This window comes from Prunus persica, chromosome G1 (assembly GCF_000346465.2).
Source record: "Prunus persica cultivar Lovell chromosome G1, Prunus_persica_NCBIv2, whole genome shotgun sequence".
Classification (NCBI taxonomy): domain Eukaryota; kingdom Viridiplantae; phylum Streptophyta; class Magnoliopsida; order Rosales; family Rosaceae; genus Prunus; species Prunus persica.
Genome location: NC_034009.1, coordinates 42,215,147 through 42,236,883, shown reverse-complemented (window position 1 = coordinate 42,236,883; position 21,737 = coordinate 42,215,147). Strand labels below are relative to the sequence as shown.

Below are 21,737 nucleotides of genomic sequence, written 5' to 3'. Positions count from 1 at the left end.
ATGGATGGAGAGCGAAGACGGGAATGGCTATTGTCATACCCCAACCTGAACTGGCCTAGTTGCCGTTGACATGATGGGTTTTAATATTATGTCTATTAATATCAGCACAAGCACTGATGGGCTTTGGAAAGAGAAAAGGTTCAAAACTTATGGGCTTCAAATTCCGACGAATTTTCACACTGACGGGCTTCATTGTCACTTTGCGTTTTATTTTACAAGGAATTGAAATAGTGATTGTTGAACGATTTTAATTAAATTTCTAGCAGGAAATTAGAAGGTTCTGGTTTTAATAAAATTGATAAACTACATGTAAAAAGGAAATGTGCTTAGTTTTATAAGGATAGTGAGGCTGAGTGAAGTGGGTGAGACATATATCTTTTGCTTTCTTTTTAATACTTGTTTGTTTGACAGTATCCATCAACTAGTGGCATTTCTCTCCTCTTTTTCCCTCTCTATCTTTTTTTTCCTCAAATTTCAATAAGTAAAATTAATTCAAATATAAATCAATTAAAGGGATGTAATTCAAATAATTAAGAATATTTACTTATGCATTCGAGGTTCTAATTCTAATTCAATTCATCTTCTTTTCTGATATCACTTATTTAAAAATAAAAATAAAACCAATATAATAAAGTAATTTTCACTTGGAAACAATTTGTTGTCAAAAAAAAATTAAACAATTTTAGTAATATAGCAAACCATCTTAATTAGAGAATGACCTCAAACTAGAAGTGGGCTCAGTCATCAGTGACAGAGACCTTTGTCCATGCCTCTGCCCTATAAACTTTCACTTTTTTCTGCATTCCCTTCTGCATCTAACCAAACCACACACCATGAAGCTTCAAGCTCTCACTCCTCCCACACCTCTTTTCTGCTTCTTCTTCTTCACCACCCTCCTCTTTTACCCTACCGAGTCAACGCAGCCTCCATATGCCTGTGACTCGTCCCAGCCATCAACCAGCTCCTACCCTTTCTGCAAAACCACCCTCCCCATCAACCAAAGAGTCCAGGACCTGGTCTCCCGCCTCACATTGGATGAGAAAATCTCCCAACTAGTTAACTCGGCCCCTCCGATTCCCCGACTCAGCATCCCGAGTTACGAGTGGTGGTCCGAGGCATTACACGGCGTCGCCGACGTCGGCAAAGGAATCAATCTTTACGGCACCATTTCTAACGCCACCAGCTTCCCTCAAGTCATCCTCACCGCCGCCTCCTTCAACGAACACCTCTGGTACCGCATTGGGCAGGTGAGTCAGCTCACCGAGTCAAACAAAACCCAACTCGGCCTCTGTTACTTTTCTGGTCCAAAAAATTACAACCCATTACTTTCTCTTTGCTGAACATCAAAACCCATGTCCTTGCTTTTGTGTTTTCATTCGAAATAAATATTTAAAAAATGAAAACTTTTATTTATTTACTTTGTTCATTAGGTGATTGGCACTGAAGCTAGGGCATTGTACAATGCTGGGCAAGCAACAGGGATGACATTTTGGGCACCAAACATTAACATTTTCAGGGACCCAAGGTGGGGGAGAGGGCAGGAGACACCTGGCGAAGACCCATTGGTGGTAGGCAAATACGCCGTGTCGTATGTGAGAGGCGTTCAAGGTGATTCTTTTGAAGGAGGGAAGCTCAAGGTCGGTGGTCGTCTTCAAGCTTCTGCTTGCTGCAAGCATTTCACAGCTTATGATTTGGACAACTGGAAAAGCGTCACGCGCTTTGGCTTCGATGCTCGCGTGAGTTTGCTTCTATTGGTCCATCAAAATACTTGCTTGGAATTTTATTTTTTTGTTGCAGTCACGTTGTGACTTTATTGGGCAAAATTCAAGATTCCTCCTTGATTTAAGTGCCATAAATTATTTATATTTAATTTGATAAATGTTGAGTAGAACTTTATTGGGTTTTGAATTTGCCAGTTAATAATTCACTTCAATTAATTTTTCATTATTCTTGTGTGTATTGTCGGTCGAAAAACAGAGATCACAGTCCACCATACCTTGGTGTTCTCATATTTATAGAGAAAAATAAAAACGAAATATAATTATCTCATATTTAAAAACGTGTTATTGGGGCATTGATTTTATTTTATTTTATTTTTGGTGTTGTGCAGGTGAGTGAACAAGACCTAGCAGACACATACCAGCCTCCATTCAAGAGCTGCGTGCAGCAAGGCCAAGCCAGTGGCATAATGTGTGCTTATAATCGTGTCAATGGGGTTCCAAGCTGCGCAGATTACAATCTCCTAACCAAGGTTGCTAGAGGCCAATGGGATTTTCATGGGTACTTTACTTTAATTACAAAATGCTATGCTTCTGTTCTCATCATGGTTTGTTTGGAATTATCTACTTTTGCGATCACCGTTTTCCCTTCAATTATGGACATTTTCACTGTCAATTATCATGATAAGATAAGATATTAATTCTGCATTGTTGTCGACATATAATTAACAGTTCACAGTGAGACTAAGCAGATGTTGGTGAGACTAGTTGGTTAAGTAGTGCGCTCGTCTTCTTGTATCCCGAGTTTAGGGTAATTTAGAATATTCTTTGCGAGAAAAAGACAAAAAATGACCGATAAAATAAAATTTCTGTTTCTAACTCTCAATGTCAATAAAATCCAGCTATTGATGAGCTTGAATTCGAAAATGATCAGGTACATCACGTCGGACTGCGATGCGGTGTCCATCATTCGCGATGTGCAGGGGTACGCTAAAACGCCCGAAGATGCAGTCGGTGATGTGCTCAAAGCAGGTAATGTGGGGCCCTCCCTTGTCTTTTTTCTACTTTGTTTATTTTCCCATGACATGCCACATGTGTCTGTTTCTCAGTTTCTGAGTACTTTTTTGCCGTGTAATGTCAAACCTACCCCTGTTGGGCTGTACATTCTGTGCGCATTATCTTTTGATTTGAGGTCAGGGCCCATTTGTGGATATGTGGGCCCACCCACTTGATCAAACTTTATGGGCTTTTGCTTGAAAGTCAAAATAATAAAAAAAGTAGCTGGTCCTTCTTGTTCTCTTAAAATGGACTTCTAGTTCTCTTTTCGGATGCACGGCTTCTAAGCCTATTATCAATTCCCTTTTTCTGCTAACAAGTGAAAAGAAAGTTGGATTGTTTTAGATCCCATCAAAGATAAGATACATGAATTCTAAAATGAAACTGATTTGAGTCAAGATCTGAAAAGGAAAGAAAGAACCTTTAGATTATGGTGTCTGATTGGTACAAAATTTGATTTAAGAAATTTCAAAATTGGACTTATTATAATGTGGTATTAGAATATGGTCATGTGACATAATTTGTTCACGTGTTGTAATATAACCGTATTGTCTACACATATTATAAAACGTAAACGGGGTTATAACACTTAATCGTATTCCAATACCACGCATTAGGGTAGTGGACTATCTCTAACATGCTTCTAAATTTGACTAAATGTTGCAGGCATGGACGTGAACTGTGGATCCTACTTGAAGGATCACACTAAATCTGCAGTTCAGCAGAAAAAGCTGGATGTGTCAGAAATAGACAGAGCCCTCCACAACCTCTTCTCTATAAGGATGAGGTTAGGCCTGTTTGACGGCAGTCCACTCGAGCAACCTTATGGCAACATTGGTCCAGACCAAGCGTGCTCCAAGGAGCACCAGGCTTTAGCCCTTGAAGCTGCTCAAGATGGCATAGTGCTTTTGAAAAACTCTGGCAGACTTCTCCCATTGCCTAAATCAAAAGCCATTTCTCTTGCTGTCATTGGTCCCAATGCCAATGCTTCAGAAACACTTCTTGGAAATTATCATGGCCGTCCATGTAAATCCATAACCCCCTTAAAAGCATTGCAGGGTTATGCTAAGTACACAAATTATGAAGCAGGCTGTGACACAGTTAAGTGTCCCCAAGCTACAATTGATAAAGCAGTTGAAGCAGCAAAAGCAGCAGATTATGTGGTTTTGATTATGGGGCTGGACCAAAGTCAAGAGAGAGAGGCGCATGACAGAAGGCACTTGGGCCTGCCTGGAAAGCAACAGGAACTCATTTCCAGTGTGGCTAAAGCTGCTAAAAAACCTGTTATTCTTGTGATTCTTAGTGGGGGTCCAGTTGACATAACTCCAGCCAAGTATGACAAAAAAATTGGAGGCATCTTGTGGGCTGGATATCCTGGTGAAGCCGGAGGAATCGCCCTTGCTGAAATCATCTTTGGTGATCACAATCCAGGTAAATTAATTGACAATGCTTAGAAGAACCAATTAACAAAGCTGGATAACCGTTCTCTTGCCGTATATCTGACATCATATGGCAAGAGAACATTTGAAATCATATGTTGTCAAACTGTGAATATGGAACACGTACTTTTACGAAAGTCCACCTAATGAATTTGTTCAAATTCTAGATTGACAGATGATAACATTTTCTTGACAAAATGCTTGAATTATTTAATGTTTGCCATGCAGGTGGAAGACTGCCAGTGACTTGGTACACACAAGATTATGTCAAGGTACCAATGACAGACATGAGGATGAGGCCTGACACAAAAACAGGTTATCCTGGGCGCACTTACAGATTCTACAAAGGCGGAAATGTTTATCACTTTGGTTTTGGCCTCAGCTACTCCAACTACATTTATGAGTTTGCCTCCGCAATAGCTCAAAACAAGCTATACTTAAATGAATCATCCATTAGTCCCGAAGTTGAGTCCTCAGACTCCGGCCATTTCCGGTTAATCCCAGATTTAAGTGAAGAATTCTGTGAGAAAAAGAAGTTCCCAGTCAGAGTTGCGGTCAAAAATCATGGGGAGATGGTTGGTAAGCACCCTGTGTTGCTTTTTGTGGGTCAGAAGAATCCCAACAATGGAAGCCCAATGAAACAGTTGGTTGGATTTCAGAGTGTGATATTAAGTGCTGGGGAAAGAGCTGAACTTGAATTCATTTTGAACCCTTGTGAGCACCTCAGCCATGCAAATGAGGGTGGTTTGATGGTAGTGGAAGAAGGTTCTTATTTCTTGCAAGTAGGAGATGTAGAGTACCCTCTTGATATCATAGTTTGATTTATGAAGCGTTGCTTCTTGCAACTGCCAATTTAGAATGGAAGTATGATTTCATTTTGAAAATGAAAATCTTTAATTATTGGGAAACCAACCTTGAGCTGTTTATAGCTGTTCTTTGTCCTCCATTGTGTTGATTGAATTACTGCTTATCTCCCATGCACAATAGAGACAAGACCAAATAAAAAAAATATGTGCAATGGAGAGTAAATTGGAATTGAACTACTTGTATAGTACACTAGAATACGATACGGTACATATACGATGGAACATACAAGATAAGTACGTTAAAAAGTATGAGACATGTGACTTGCAAGTGAAGATTGAAAGTGAAGAAAGTTTTGTTGGGACCCTCATCATATTATCTAATGTGGTAAGACTAACCACTTGAAGAAAAATTAATTGCTTTGAATATCAGGAATATTAGGTGCAACAATAGGTGAAAGAGTTTTAAAGAGAAATTAGAGCAAGGCCGTCCAGAGTTAATAAACCAAGAAGAGGTGTCTCGAGTGACAGAAATAGCATAAGATGACTAAAAGAAAGGCAACAAAGTACTAAGAATATCAGTCAAATTTAATGAAATGATGATGTCTCGATAATCATTTTGCATAAAGATGATTGTGCATCGCTGATACATATAATTGCGAATCATTGATGCATGTGAATTCCATAATGAATTATGTATATCAACGTCGCTTTTTGCTTGCGTCAAAAGCGAAGCTCTGGTTGGTAAATGATACCAGTATAGTCTAAATAGTAAAAACCAAGTGGAGCTGGTTGATTGGTGCTGGAAGGAGTAGCAAGAACAACCTCATGACTTTGCTGAACAGCACCCATATATTTCTTCAAAAACCAAATCAATTAGTAGCATTGTATAAATATGCTCAAACGTTGATTTATACAAGGCATCTCACCAGGTGACACGTCTCAGGATCAGTTTTTCAAGTAGGTTTAGTTACAGGTTGGTACAATATTTACGACGTTTGTATTTACCTCTGTTTTCTCCAAAAACAATGCAGCCGGGGATTCATGGGGATTCATTGTTCAAATAAGTAGGATACCCTCCAATAGACTTTGGCAAACAGAGCTTTATCCTTGGTAGGATTCTGGCTTTGCCCAAATACAACACAGTATTGTACATACAAAATTGTAGGGAAAATAATGCACAACACAAATTTTAGTATATATATAGCGTCAACTTTGTGTAAAACATCTTAAATTAGGCGTGCTTGGGAAAACCATCATTGGTACTAAAAGAATCAGAAGAGTTACATAGGCAATTAGAACGTGAGATTCCCTAGCTAGAGAGCAATAGCTGACGCTTACTTCTCCTTTGTTCCTTCGGAAAATGGCAACAACAAATCCAGGATCATCCCTTGCATTCCATGTCATGGCAGGAACAGTCACCTCGCGAGTCCCATCTGGGTGGAAGTGATCATGGAATTCCTGAGTGTGGGCACTGAAAACAATCCTGCAAACAAGGAATTAACAAAACTGATTAGCTTACAGGTGAAGATGTGAACTCGGCATTGGAGGTACATTGTGAGTTGTAAATCGGAGAACACAGTCATGGATTAATATAAGAAGTGAAGCCCTGGGAAATTAAACATTGGAAACCCTAATTTAAATTTTCATTATGAGATTTGCCCATTTCACTTTTACACTTAAGGAGGATCAATCAATGCCATAACATCAAACTGGCGTTACCCACCAGTCTGACATATGTGGACACTAGCAAGGGATAAGTGTTAAACTGAGGAATATTAGGTGATGATTAAATGAGTAATTTCAAATGCAAGTGGGCCATGAAGCAACATCTGATTGGCACATCAACAAGAATATTTTGGGAGGAATTCAGGAAAAGGTCACAATAAAAATGTCAAAAAGAAATCTGTACAAGCATAAAGTAAACTGAGGAACATTTCAGTATTATAAACTTTGGTAACAGAAAATTAGTGGAAATCTGGGAAAATGGAACAATTCATGGATATACCAAGCCTGGTTAAACAAAGAGAAAGCCAAAGCGTCATTAAACCCACCCCCAACAGAAAACATAAAAAATGAAAGTTTACTCCTGAGATTTGTGGAATTTATCCCCTCAACTTCAGAGCATAAGATTGTATCATACCCCACCATCACAGCAATGGAAAGTCTGAGAAGGTTCCAATAAGGAACTTGCATAGAAATTTCTCTTTCAAACCCTATATGTTTTGCAAAACAGATCATGACTTTTTTCCTTTGTTTTCCAGTGTTTGGCGTGTGAATGGACAGTTCTGTACAAGCAGACACTGTGTTTTTACAAGGACAGTTCTGTACAAGTTTCATTTTTAGTTTCTCATACATGCAATTATTTTGTACTCTATAAATCAAGTTAATTATATTCTCCTTCTCTTATATCAACCAGAGAAAACAGTTAATCAGAAATAAAACCAGACCTAGAAATATGAGATATCGGAATACTCTGAAATGGTGACAAGTTAAGACCATAGCATATGTACACAATACAAACAGAAGTTATGACAATCAGAGGAGTCATCTCCTTGAAGACTAAATCGGTCTCGCTAACATGCTTTATTTAAGAGGATCTCGCTAACATGCTTTATTTAAGAACACACATGCGGCATTTCACTAGACGATTGTAGAAAATGGAAAAACACGGTCCTAATAACCAAGAATGACAGTATCATAAGAACTCTTCCTCTGAACATGAACTCACCTTGGTTTGAGAGCTTGAAAGATATATTCAGTAGCATTTGGAGGTAGCTTGTGTAACAAATTGTATGGCCCTGTACCAACACGACCCCTAGAATCAAAGGGTAAACAATTTTTAATTTAGCATGAAGTAAAACTTCAAGCCATTGTACAAACTGAGAGTAACAAAACAAAATAAACAGCACAAACTAATAGCCAGCTTTTACTACAGCTTCTATGAGGTCAAATGTAAAAATCCCATTTGAAATAATTCCTATCAGACATTTAAAAAAACTGAAAGTAAAAAACAGAAACAGAAACAAAAACAATTGCTTGCACCTACCTGCCGTCCAATATGCTTGAACTCCTGCTCCTATCATAGTTAGCAGCAGCTACAGTTTGGCTTAATGGGAAGTGAAGCAAGAGCACAGGACCAGACCCAGATGACATAGCATTCTCTCTCCACCCAAACTCATAAACCTTCTTCCTCACTCGACCATTCTCATCCATTCCCTCCAGCTCGCTTCCCATCTGAAAATCCATGCTTTCACTCTCCACCACCTTCTCCACACTGAACCTCAGCTCATTGTTCCCGCAAAGCAAAGCCACGGCATTTAGAGACACGAAACTCACATTACCGATTTCGAAGGCTCCGCAACCGGCAGAGTCAAGACCCGGAAATCTACCCGAAACCCAACTCACCAAATCCGAACTTAGCTTATCGCACTCTCCGATATCTCGGTCGCCAAGAACAACGTGAAGTGGCAGCCCGAGAAATGGACCCAATACACGCTGAAACTGGTGAATCACCGAAATGTACTTGGAATTCGGCAATTTGTAACCTCGGGCCGAGATATCGCCCAACACTAACAGCATATCGGGCTTCAAAGTTCGGAAAGAATTCTGCTTGATAAAAATTCAGGCAACTCAGTAGTAAATAAATGGGGAAGGCGAGGGCAAAAGGGGGAATTGTGTTTGCTGGTATTACCGTGAAGAACCTGGACAAGTAGTAGTCTCTGAAGAGGAGGTTGAAGTAGCCGGCCTCGGAGCCCAGGAGGAGGAGATTGGCGACCATCATGACCTTGAGGTCGTCTGGGTGGTCCTGGTTGGGTTCATGGCCATGGAGGTTAGGGCTAGGTAACCTTTTGCAGGAAGGAGATGAGACCCACTCTTCATAGATGAACAGAGCTGAGACTGCGATTAGGGGCAACAATGGCTTCCACCCAACCGCCATTGTTGCAGCAAATTGAGGGCTTTGGGAGTTTGGCCGAAATTGAGGGCTTTGGGCCTTTGAAAGCAAGCCATGGATCGGTCCATAAATTTTTAATTCGTAAATACTTTAAAAACTAAATAATAATAATATTTTTACTCGAATACAATTATTGGACTTTTATTTTTAAATCAAAACGTTGAAACGTTACAGAACAACTTTACATTTCATTAAGAAATTCAGATGACATTAACTTTTTAGGTCACAAGATAATATTAATTTCAACTAAAAGGATGACACATGCTATGCATTGTGAATGAGTGATTGGTTGAAATAAAAAATGAGACTTAATGACATATTTACTTATTAGTATCGGAATGATTTCAATTCATGTTTTTTATGTGTTTTTTTATTATATGGGTATTTTGAATGATTCTATTTCATCCATTTTCCTACGTTTATTAATATATAAGGAATAAAAAATTATATAAGTTCCATATGAAAATCCGTAATCAAGTACTCTTAAAATCATTAATGAGATCAACTAGGGGAGTAGTTGATTGAGTTCCAATTCCTTGAGTACATGTCCAAGTTTTCCAATTCATGACTTGTCATTTATTGATAAGTAAACATGCTAATTAAAAAGTGTTAAAAAGAATGAAGAGACTATTTTACATTTTCTCATTGAGGTTGACAATAAAAGTTCTTCGAAATTAAACATTCTCATAACATCCATTAGATATAAAGGAGTCATTCTTGTTTTAAGTTATCTCAATATTTACTAACGGTTTAGAAGAAAGATAAAGACAAGACCCACACATATAAACAATCGCCTTCCTAATTTTCATAAATCAAATTAGCTTTGATTCCGATTCCAACCAAACAATTAGTAAACATACTAATTATAATTAGCCTCATTACAATTACACTTCCAAACACTTAATAAACACTCTAATTTGGGTATACATGTTTCAGTTTGCTTCGTCCTACTCCAAGTCTTTTTCACTTCGTCTCCCTATTTCAATCCTAGATAAGTAAACATGCCAATAGCCATGATATAAAGTTTCAAATTTTAAATAAATATTTCTTGAAGCCTAAAATCTAAACTAAAAGATTTGTCATGTTATACAAACATGGCATATAATCCAAAACATTAGAGGGGCCAAAATGCAATTTCCACATTTGTTGATTTTGACTAATTTAATATATTTTCCTCGTGTGGGCATCCAACAACCACAATGTGTCACGCTCCAATATCATATTATTCTTAAATTGGCAATTACTAGTTACCACCGACCACCCTTACCATATATAAGATAACCCCGCTAAGAATTTAACCTTCCTTTATAATCACAATTTCTCTTTCTGTTCGTAGCCACGTGCTTTCTGAGCTAAAAAAACAGTAAAACGAATAGAAAAAGGTAGGAAATTTATTACAGCTAAATTCGATCTATTTGTGGAAAGCGCTTTTGTTTTTGTAGAAAATATTTTATTATATTTGAGATGAATATCTTTTACTTGAATAATTCGCATGCGCCATGCATGTAGACAATGTGATGAGAATTAGAAGTGAGAAAAGAAAGTTGAATTTCAATGTGATGCTGACAATTTTAAGTGGGGAAAAAAAAGTTGGATTCGGGGGAGGAGGGTGGGTTGGTTAAGAGTGTGAAAATAAAAGTAAAGGTAGGAAATTGATGGGAAGTTTCGGATACATAGAATTATTATACTATTATAAATTTATTTTCTGTTTTTTTTTTTCACACAACATAATAACACGACCGAAAAACGACATGAAGTAGTTAGTAGATTTGAGTTGACCATTGCTTGACATGAATCCGAGTATGACACGACTCGCTAAATACAAATTATAAATAGGTGGTGTTAGTGTTAGTGTTAGTGTTAGTGTTAGTGTTAGTGTTAAGCTTAGTAACTCAATATTGACATAATAAACATATTTAACTAGTATATTCATTTTGTCATTTATTAGTATTATATATTATATGACAAAAAGTATAATTAAAATACTAGTTTTTGTGGTTTTGTATGTATTCATAATTAAGTGAATTCTAATTTGATAACTAAGGTATAAGTGATAGGTTTGGGTCATAATAATGGAAACTTACTTTAAACAATTTAGCTCAAAATAGAAGTAGTTAAATCCAAATACAACAAGTTTATAAATAGATTGAGTGGACTTTAGGCATTTGATACGATTAATTAAACAGATCGAATTAAAGTTAACTATTTTTGAATAAAAACATGAAATTATATGACCGCTAAACCCTAAGAAAGAGAAAGACTATAGCGATTATGCAAGGTTATATATCTATTTATGTAAGAACGTAGGCATTGGAAAATATTATCTTTTCCTATACAAAATTTGAGAAAGAAAGAAGAAAGTCATCTTCATTCATTGAAAAAACAAGAAGGGCTGCTGCTTTTATAGTGATCACATTACCCACAAGTGTTTATTCGACATGCTTATGGAACCAGGTTGCTTCTTTGAATAACGTTTGGAGTTACAAAGAAGTTTTGATGATCATCTTGTTGCTATGGGGGGCACAACCTGTCTTTGGGTTTGCATAGTTTTGATGTCCTCTCTACTTATTTGGCTCTTATCTTGGATAATGATACATTAAGCCGAGTGTCGCCCTATTAGTTTTTTTTTTTTTTTTTTGGGTTTTCGGATTTGTCTCACCTTATTTAAAAAAATAAATTAAAAGAATTACAAGAAGTTTCATTGCAGAAATATGAGAAAAACGAGTGTCTCACATACGCCCATGCGTATCCGTAGCAAATGTGAAGCATACGTTTTATGAGTACATAGGACATGGGAGGGTGGGAAAAATAATATAGAGCATGGTCCACGGGGTGGCTGAGGTCTGCTCTGACCCACCCTAAATCAGAAAAAATTTCCGAAAAAATAGCCTAGTTGCTAGTTCCAATCCTCCAGGCCTAAATGGCTCAGCCCCCAAAATATGAATGGCCTCAATTTTGGTCCATGTGGTTTGTTTTTAAAAAATCATAGTTGTAATTTCCTCAAAGACTTTTTATAATGTTTGAATTTATTATGTCAATGTATATATATATATATTTTTTTTTTTTTCAATTGCATCTACAAAGATTTCTAGATTTCATTTGGTGCAAAGGAAAGAGTAATTCTACTTTTAACACATTTGTATACCATCTTATGTGGCAGATGAGGTGAATTAATATTGATTAAAATTAATTTAACATTTTTTTTATAATGATTTATTGACACTTTTTAGTTGATGTAGTTGTCAACTTCATTTGCCATATAAGGTGATATAAGACCGTGACATACAAATATGATAAGAATAACATTACTCCAAATGACCAACCAACTTAATTGAATTCAAAATCAATAAAATCTAAACCAAATTTTGTTAATATATTTTTTTTTTGGGTATTTAAAGTCAACCTTTATTTATTTTTAATTTCGCTTTAGCAGCATGAAATAGTACTTGTTCCATTCTAGAACACATTGAGATTCTTGAGTTTCGGTCACTGCTACAACTATGAGTTATGTGGGTGTCCAAATTAATTGAATATCTAACCACCCTCAACAGTGCCATCATGAAAGTACAAGGGCATAATAGTCCTTTACTAATATTTTCCTCCTATTTATTATGGTCCAAATTTAGCTTCTTACCCATAAAATCCCATTTTCTATAATAAATTTTTTTAATGGATTCATGACATTTATACACGTTTTCAAGTGAACTTTAGTAATTTAGGTGTTTTTTTTTCCTAAATTTATCAACCAAGAAAAAAAGGACACATCCACTGCCTTCCCACGCGCCTTGGTTTGGCGTGTCGTACACACAATGCTACACTGTTGCCGTACCATAGGTCTGTGTTTCCCTCCGCTTTAAAAGCACGTGGGATCGTCCTCCCTCCTTTGTTACAATGACCTTTATACCCTGCTGATTTCCCAAATATTACACCGTTCCCTCCGCGGCCATTAAAAATAAAAATGAAATACCGCATAAACATCCAATCAAGGAATCATGTGTCGATCACAAATCTCTGCCGTACACGTGGCTATTTATTGGGGCCCACGGCCGAAACTGACCGAACTGTCGCTACTACTGCCTTGGAGCGTAAGATTCTTACGTGCGAGCGTTATGCACGTAAGCTAAACCCTCAGATTACCCTAATCCACCGCTGTTAAAGTCCCGAAATTACCCTCCACCTTATCCCTGAAGCTATCCTAGTCAAATTCAAACCCGCAAAACTGAGTCGGTTATAAGCAGGAGAAGGGAGGGTGTTTTTGGAATTTCGGATTCTCGAAGCGATAAATAAAATAAAATAAAGGGTAGAATTAAAAATTGCCGGGAATAAAATAACGGTGGCCGGAGAAAAAACCGGCCGGCGAAGGCATTGATATTTCCTATATAAACCCGTCACCAGGCCCTTGTTTTCTCTCATATTTGCTATCTGTCTCTCCTTCTCTCTCTCTTGCTCGCTTGTTGTTCTCTCTCAAACCCTTACCCTATAGAGGCTTCCTCTCTGTTATTTATTTTATTTTCGGTTAAATTATCTTCCTCTCTTAAATATACACACGAAGCTCTAAAAGAGGTAAAAATTCTATCTGCTATATTTTAAAATTTAATTTTAATTTGTAAATATTGTTTGTTGCGATGCGGAAGATCAGTAGCATGAATAATGGGATTGGAGAAAGACTGAATCTTTTGGCTTGACTGATTAGATGAATGCATGAACATTTGCTGAACGAATTGTGGGTTCGATCTGTTTGGGTGCGAGTTGGATTTGAGGGTTGGTGTTGGGATTTGGAGTGTTTGGTTGTTGATGAAACCCTAGAACAAAATGCTAGGTCAGTTGGTGAGGATTGGGATTGCAATTGAGATTTCAATCTGGAGTAGGTAATTTGAATTTAATTGGATCAAGCACTGTGTTTGTAGATTTGGGTTTTTTCATTTTATCAGTTTTGCGAGCTCTGCTCTAGTTTCTGTTAGGGTTTCCTGTATGTATTGTCTCAAGTGATCGGTGCTTAAGTTTTCTGGTTCCATTTGTTGCCTATGCTGCTGCTATACATAATCTCTTTATATATGCGTATTTGACTATAAGTTCTATTGGGGACTTAATAGAATCAAAAACCATTTTCTTGTTCTTGAAAAACCAGTTTACACATCTCGAATCCATTTTAAGTTTTTGAAATTAATGCGTTGTATGATTCTTTTTTATTCCTTTAGGCTTGATAACTGTTTATTTTAACATGCAATGTGTGTGTCTTGTGGCTTGGTTATAATTAATTCTTTGATGCTGGATTACCTTTGTTGATGGATTCTTATGCTTGTAGAGGTCACTAGACTTCTTGAACTCTTTATTGCAGAAGTCACTGATTGCATTTAATGTGCATGCTTTGTCTGTGATGATTTGCTATCACCTAATTGGTTGCATTTCGTTTGAATGTTTTCTTAGAAGGAAATCACGAAAAGCTCCGTTCAACTTTCTTGGAAATATAGTTTAGTTTGTATGTATTTACATATGAGATGGGTTCTCGAGGAAGGCCATTATTTGATCTCAATGAACCCCCTGCCGAGGATAATGAAGAGAATGATGGGGTCCGTTTCCAGCCACAAAAGGCACTTCCTTCTACAAACCCCCACAGTTCTGAAGTGCTTGCAGTAGCAGCTGTTGCACCAAGAATTGTTAATAATCATGCTTTTTCACACGCATCATCTGTGTCAGGTTTTCAACCTTTTGTCCGGCCTAAATTTGCTCATGGCTCTGAAGGTGGTGCTGAGCAGAAGGCAAGAGATGATAATCCCAACAGTGCATCAATATCTAAGTCAAGTAAGGATGAGGATGTAAAACCAGTACCATCTTTAGCTTCTGCTTCTGCAAATGCTCCATCTGCGGAAAGAGAAGAAGGAGAGTGGTCTGATGATGCCGAGGGATCTGCTGAAGCATATGGAAGTGGCAGTTTGCATGAAGGTAAAACTTCACAAGTGGAAGGAAAATCTGGAGTGATTGTTGGATGTGCTTCTGCTGTTTCTCCAGATGGTAGTTCTTGCAATATGAAGATTTCAGAAAGTCTCAAGGATGAAAATAGCAGTCATACGTCTTTAGGATTTGATCATGATCAGAATAGCAACAGTAGCCGCAACTTAGACAGTAATGCTAAAGGTCAGGCATCCATGGATTGTCAGGAGGACCATGGCTTGGTTCCAAAACAAGAGAAAGTTAAAGGCATTGAAGCAATCCATGCAGTCAAGTGTGCAACTAATCCAATGAAGAGGAAGATAAACCAACTAAATGAAGCAAAGCTGGGAAGGAAACGTAATAGACAGACAATGTTCCTTAATTTGGAAGATGTTAAGCAAGCTGGCCCTATCAAAAGTTCAACACCAAGAAGACAACCCTTTCCCACACCTGTAACAACTCGCACTTTGAAGGAGGTTCGTACCATTCCTCCACCTACAGAACGCGTTGGGGAAAAGCAGTCACAGTCGACAATAAAGGATCAGAAACAAGTTGATGTTGTGTGTAGTGAAGGAGGGACTGTGGTAGAGTCCAGTGAATGTAAGTCTGAATCTAATGGAGATGCTAATTATGGATTACTGCCCAGGACTAGAAAGCAAAATGGCGACACTGATCCTTCTGCAGAGGTCTTACCACCAATTCCAAGACAGAGTTCATGGAAACAGCCCACAGATATGAGGCAGCTGAAGAATTCACAGGTTGCTAATAGGAAGCCAGCTCTGGTCACTCAAGGTTCCATCGATTCCAAATCGGGAAACAAGAAGCCTCTTCCTGCAAAGAAGCAAATGGCAATCAGTAACACGTACCAAGACACATCGGTTGAGCGTCTTATACGAGAGGTTACCAGCGAAAAGTTTTGGCATCACCCAGGTATAAAGTAATGTTGTTTTTCTGTTTTCATTAATGTTGACTGGTTCTTAGTGACATGGTTCCCAATTTTGTTACTCTTGGGAACTTTGGGCAATCTGTGTTGACAGCTTTCCTGATTTTCTTATGCCAGTGCTCCATGGCCCTCCAATTGTTACATTATGAGACTCATAGCACACAAAGGACTTGGAAGGTGATGACAATTATAGTGTGAAATCGAGATTCCAAATTGACATATTTCATTGATTTTCTCAATTTCACTTTGTAATTCTTATCACCATCACATGCCCTCTTGTGTGCAAAGTTCTCATAGTGTACTTTGTTGTTTGTTTTGGTGGATAGGGTGGGGTAGGGGGGATGTTTTGATTGAAGTGTTAATGTTTTGCTTGGTTTGTATTTTCTAATAAACGTGAATTTGGTCAACTGTGATTCCTTATATTAGTTTTTAAGAAGTGAAAGTTGATATTGTATTGCCCAGGCCCACATATAGTGGATGGATCTATACAGTTTCATGTGGTGGGTATTCAATAATCAGGATGTCCTCTTGGGAGAGTATTCCTTCGTACTGAACCTATTGTTATTGGGACAACATACAATCTTTTCTGTAGAAATCTCCATCTCATGAGGAGAGCAAACAACAACACATTTACTATTTCTGTAAGGATATTTACCTGTGATTGTCGGTTTCATGTTTGTAAGTACATGAGGTATAAATTGAAATCCATAATTTTGGCTTAGTAACTTGTGCGTTTATATGTTTATTTATTTTCTAAACCTTGTCTTTGTGGAAAGGCTTGAAAAGCTTCCATTCATATGGAATATTTCATTCCTTGGTAGGCAGCAATGGTACTTAAGTTGTTGATTTCTTTTATGTTATGTGTTCTCATAGCCTGGTACATACAATATTTGTCTTCTATTCCTTTGGGTTTTAACCTTTTTTTGTGTGTGGTTTCTCAAAGTTATTTTTCTTTCCACTGAATTTGCATTTTCTTGTGCACCAGGGGAGACTGACCTCCAATGTGTTCCTGAAAAGTTTGAATCTGTTGAGGAGTATGTCAGAGTATTTGAACCCTTGCTGTTTGAGGAATGCCGGGCACAGCTTTACAGCACATGGGAGGAATTAACTGAAGGTGTTTCTAGAGATGCTCATATGATGGTCCGTGTAAGAAGCATTGAAAGGAGAGAAAGAGGTGCTGAGCCCAACTCCCAGTTTATGGATACACCTCAATACAAATTTTAGAAAAAGCAAAACTGGCTAACCATGGTTAGGTTGGCCTGTATAGCTGATAATACCTATGTTCTCTCTTCCTGGTTCTGTTAACTGATTAAGGTGTAACTTTTGGTGGCTTAGGGTGGTATGATGTAATAGTCCTTCCAGAAAATGGATGCAAGTGGACATTTAAGGAGGGCGATGTTGCAATTCTTTCAACCCCCAGGCCTGGATCAGGTCTGACATGTGATTATGTTTCTTGTCAAATTATTTCTATTGGATGTTAATGCTCTGACGGCATTACTAACATTGACTCTTATTATGTCATGCAGTCAGATCCGTAAGGAACAACTCGTCAGCTGAGGACAATGAGGAGCCTGAAATCAGTGGGCGTGTTGCTGGTACTGTGAGGCGACATATTCCTATCGATACTCGTGATCCCCCAGGAGCAATCCTTCATTTTTATGTTGGGGACTCCCATGATTCTAACAGGTTGCTGCATAATTCTATTTGTTTTTCTATGATTTTGCTCTAGTATTCTTCCTCTCTTTCTCTTGCTTCATCTTTAATATTATTTTTCCAGCTTCGTTGATGATGATCATATTCTAAGAAAACTACAGCCCAAAGGAATTTGGTATTTAACTGTGCTTGGTTCTCTTGCAACCACCCAGCGGGAGTATGTTGCACTGCATGCATTTCGCCGTCTGAATTTGCAGGTGACAAATTTTTGGATCAGTAATGGCTTTGAATATTCTGTTTTATTTGCATGAATACTAATTTGACAGATTACATTCACAGATGCAAACTGCAATACTTCAGCCCAGCCCAGAACACTTCCCAAAATATGAGCAGCAGTCCCCTGCTATGCCTGAATGCTTCACACAGAATTTTGTTGATCATTTGCATAGGACTTTCAATGGACCCCAGCTAGCAGCAATCCAATGGGCCGCAATGCATACAGCAGCTGGTACAAGTGGTGGAAAGAGGCAAGATCCATGGCCTTTCACTCTTGTTCAAGGACCTCCTGGAACAGGTAAGACACACACAGTGTGGGGAATGCTAAACGTTATCCATCTGGTGCAGTACCAGCAGTACTACACTTCTTTGCTTAAGAAATTAGCACCCGAAAGCTATAAGCAAAATAGTGAGAGCAACTTTGATAATGTTTCTACGGGATCAATTGATGAGGTTCTTCAGAACATGGACCAGAATCTCCTTCGTACACTACCAAAGCTCTGCCCAAAACCTAGAATGTTAGTTTGCGCTCCTTCTAATGCTGCAACAGATGAGCTTCTTTCCCGTGTTCTTGACCGTGGATTCATTGATGGTGAGATGAAAGTTTATCGGCCTGATGTTGCTCGAGTAGGTGTTGATTCACAGACCCGCGCTGCCCAGGCTGTGTCGGTTGAGCGGAGAACCGAACAGCTTTTGGTCAAGAATCGTGAGGAAGTCTTAGGGTGGATGCATCAGTTAAGAAATCGTGAAGCTCAGTTGTCAGTGCAGATAAGTAATCTTCAAAGAGAACTTACTGTTGCAGCTGCTGCTGTTCGCTCCCAAGGATCAGTTGGTGTTGATCCTGATGTTCTGGTGGCTCGGGACCAGAATCGAGATGCATTGCTGCAGAACCTTGCAGCTGTAGTTGAAAGCAGGGATAAAACTCTAGTGGAGCTGTCTCGCCTATTCATTTTAGAAGGCAAGTTTCGTGCTGGTAGCAATTTCAACTTGGAAGAAGCTCGTGCTAATCTTGAGGCAAGTTTTGCCAATGAGGCTGAGATTGTTTTCACTACTGTTTCAAGCAGTGGTCGCAAGTTGTTCTCTCGTCTTTCTCATGGTTTTGATATGGTTGTGATTGATGAGGCAGCCCAAGCCAGTGAAGTGGCAGTTCTTCCTCCCCTTTCTCTTGGTGCTGCACGATGTGTTCTTGTTGGAGATCCTCAGCAGCTTCCCGCAACAGTTATTAGCAAGGCTGCTGGGACCTTGTTATACAGTAGAAGTCTTTTTGAAAGATTCCAGCAAGCAAAATGTCCGACGATGTTGTTATCTGTGCAGTATAGGATGCATCCTCAAATCCGTGATTTCCCTTCAAGATACTTCTACCAAGGACGCCTTACTGACAGTGAAAGCGTTGCTAATTTACCTGATGAGACCTACTACAAGGACCCTGTACTTAGACCTTACATATTTTTTGACATTACCTATGGGCGGGAGTCCCATAGAGGGGGATCTGTCTCCTATCAGAACATACATGAAGCACGGTTTTGTGTTCGGTTGTATGAGCATCTCCACAAGTCATTGAAAGCGTTTGGGGTGGGAAAAATTTCTGTTGGCATAATCACACCATATAAACTGCAACTTAAATGCCTTCAGCGTGAGTTTGAGGATGTTTTGAATTCAGAAGAAGGAAAGGATCTATATATTAACACCGTAGATGCTTTCCAAGGCCAAGAGCGTGATGTGATTATCATGTCCTGTGTGCGTGCTTCAAGTCATGGGGTTGGTTTTGTTGCAGACATCCGCCGCATGAATGTAGCTCTCACTCGTGCAAGAAGGGCTCTTTGGGTATGGATTTCTTTCCTTATTATTAGTCATTTATGCTTATTACAGTCAAGTTCACACCATCTACCTGCACATAGCCACCCACATATTATTAACTTTTTAATTTGAAATTGGATCTTTTAACAGGTGATGGGGAATGCAAATGCCTTAATGCAGTCTGATGACTGGGCTTCATTGATTACCGATGCCAAAGCCAGGAACTGTTATATGGACATGGAGACTCTTCCCAAAGAATTTCTGGTACCAAAGGGACCTTCTTATACTCCATTACCAGGAAAGCCTTCCTCTAATATGAGGGGTTTCAGGTCTGCTGGACCAAGGCATAGATCGCTGGATATGCACGTGGAATCTAGGTCTGGAACACCATCAGAAGATGACGAGAAGTTGGGTGCATCAGTAATTTCTAGGAATGGAACTTACCGGCCTATGAAACCTCCGTTTGAGAATTCCTTGGATGACTTTGATCAGTCAGGTGATAAATCCAGAGATGCCTGGCAATATGGTATACAAAGGAAACATAGTTCTGCTGGGGTTGTTGGAAGGAGAGATATTTAGTTATTAATTGTTGTTTTTGAATCCTCTTTCTGCATCATGAGAGCTTCGTGGCATTCTTTATTTTTCCTATGGGGCAAGGGTTGCTCTTGGTCTGCCAGAAAGGTCTTGGGGCACTAGTTTCCTGTGCTGAATATCTGAAGCTGGACACCTCAAATTAGAAGGGCTGAACTTTGTGCCAGATATCTTTCAGTTAATTGAGAAGTTCGGCATTAAGGGGGGACTTGGCAGGGGCTATCGGCCTGTGCACAAAGTTGCTTTTGCAGAAGAACCGTTTTCGTTGACTTCATTCCTACGATTGCTTGCAAGGGGCTGGATGCTTTTGGGTAGATGGTGGAAAATCGTACCCTACCACCAGCTTACAATCTTCAGTGGTAAGAAATGTTTTTTTGATAAAAGAAAAGTCATTTGATGTGCTGAAACTGACACATAGATTTGTAATTGGATTAATGCATATAACTCTGTATTTTTTCTTTTCCGTGTCATTGTTCATGATTTCCTCTCATTTATTGGATACCAAATAACTCAGGAATCCAAACAATGGCGTCAACAAAGCTTTTCCTGTGATGGTATTATCGCCCGCGCCGCTATTCAATTGATGTCATAAGTTGCTACTAGGAGATTAGGGGAAAGCTTCCTGATGATTCAGTAGCTCTCTTCTCACAAACATACCGACTCATTCGATCTTGCTACGACAAGAGTTAGTGTTTCGATGTAGAAAGTTCCCATTTGAATGATGCTATGTACATTTTTGGACGTGCAGAATGCACATGATGACCACATAATAGGAAGGGAATGTAAAGGTCTGGTGGGTATTACTGAATGTTTTTTTTCTCCTGTTGTTTGAAATGTTAGTGGAGGCATAAACACATGCCAAAAGATGGCATTGCTACAATTTTCTGTATAGATATGGGGGAGGAGTACAGAAATTGTATTAGAAAGAAAAATCCATTCATAGCTTGTAGTGTCAACTAACTTTGTACATACATCTTTTAGTTGTGGAATCATATAAATTCTTTTGTTCTATGCTTCCTTGCCTTCAGTTTCTTTTACATCTCTGACCAAAGAACATCAGAGTTCTCAGCTCAGTAGTTTCCGACTATTGACAAGGTTTGTTGCTGCACTCATTTGCAATTTATGACTATTGATCAAATGTGGGTTTTATGTGTGGGTGATTTCTACTATTGATCCAATGTGTCTTTTATGTGTGGGCGATTTTTGAAGAGAAACTTAGTTGCAATTGGGATATCATTATGTAGTTATTCTCAGCTAATAATGCCATGTCACGTGGAAGTGTTATCGTGTGTGTCACAGTGTTATTCATTGCAGATAATAAAATAGTGCTATTTTCGTTTCATGAAAACCGTTCTCCGATTTTTGACTATTGATCAAACATTAGTACGAAAATCGTTTCTCGAGTCATGTGATGTGTGGACAAAATAAAAAGGGGACCCTGATTACATCATGGCATGTGAGGACCTAACTAGGACAGCAGGGTCGCCCTTTGTCTTGTAAAGGACAGCACTGGCGTATGGCACATGCAAGAGTAGCAACATGTTCATGTTATGGAGCATTTTTACTTTGAATGCA

The 21,737-nt window shown here is 38.6% G+C and overlaps 3 protein-coding genes across 3 annotated transcripts; 2 read left to right on the top strand and 1 right to left on the bottom strand.

Moving 5' to 3' along the window:
* On the top strand, positions 707-5,154 carry LOC18789504 (probable beta-D-xylosidase 7). The gene is made up of 6 exons (XM_007225185.2): positions 707-1,247; positions 1,431-1,736; positions 2,111-2,280; positions 2,653-2,750; positions 3,441-4,205; positions 4,442-5,154. The coding sequence occupies exons 1-6, from the start codon at positions 834-836 to the stop codon at positions 5,032-5,034; spliced, it is 2,346 nt and encodes a 781-aa protein (XP_007225247.1). The 5' UTR covers positions 707-833; the 3' UTR covers positions 5,035-5,154.
* On the bottom strand, positions 6,101-9,051 carry LOC18793424 (metallophosphoesterase 1). The gene is made up of 4 exons (XM_007222983.2): positions 8,711-9,051; positions 8,066-8,625; positions 7,748-7,834; positions 6,101-6,502 (listed from the first exon to the last, which is right to left on the bottom strand). The coding sequence occupies exons 1-4, from the start codon at positions 8,954-8,956 to the stop codon at positions 6,226-6,228; spliced, it is 1,170 nt and encodes a 389-aa protein (XP_007223045.1). The 5' UTR covers positions 8,957-9,051; the 3' UTR covers positions 6,101-6,225.
* LOC18792248 lies at positions 13,381-21,173 on the top strand. Its single transcript, XM_007227020.2, has 9 exons — positions 13,381-13,534; positions 14,399-15,832; positions 16,831-17,019; positions 17,181-17,276; positions 17,372-17,531; positions 17,623-17,755; positions 17,838-19,598; positions 19,722-20,521; positions 20,677-21,173. Exons 2-8 carry the CDS (start codon positions 14,470-14,472, stop codon positions 20,148-20,150), a joined length of 4,131 nt encoding a protein of 1,376 aa, XP_007227082.1. The 5' UTR covers positions 13,381-13,534; positions 14,399-14,469; the 3' UTR covers positions 20,151-20,521; positions 20,677-21,173.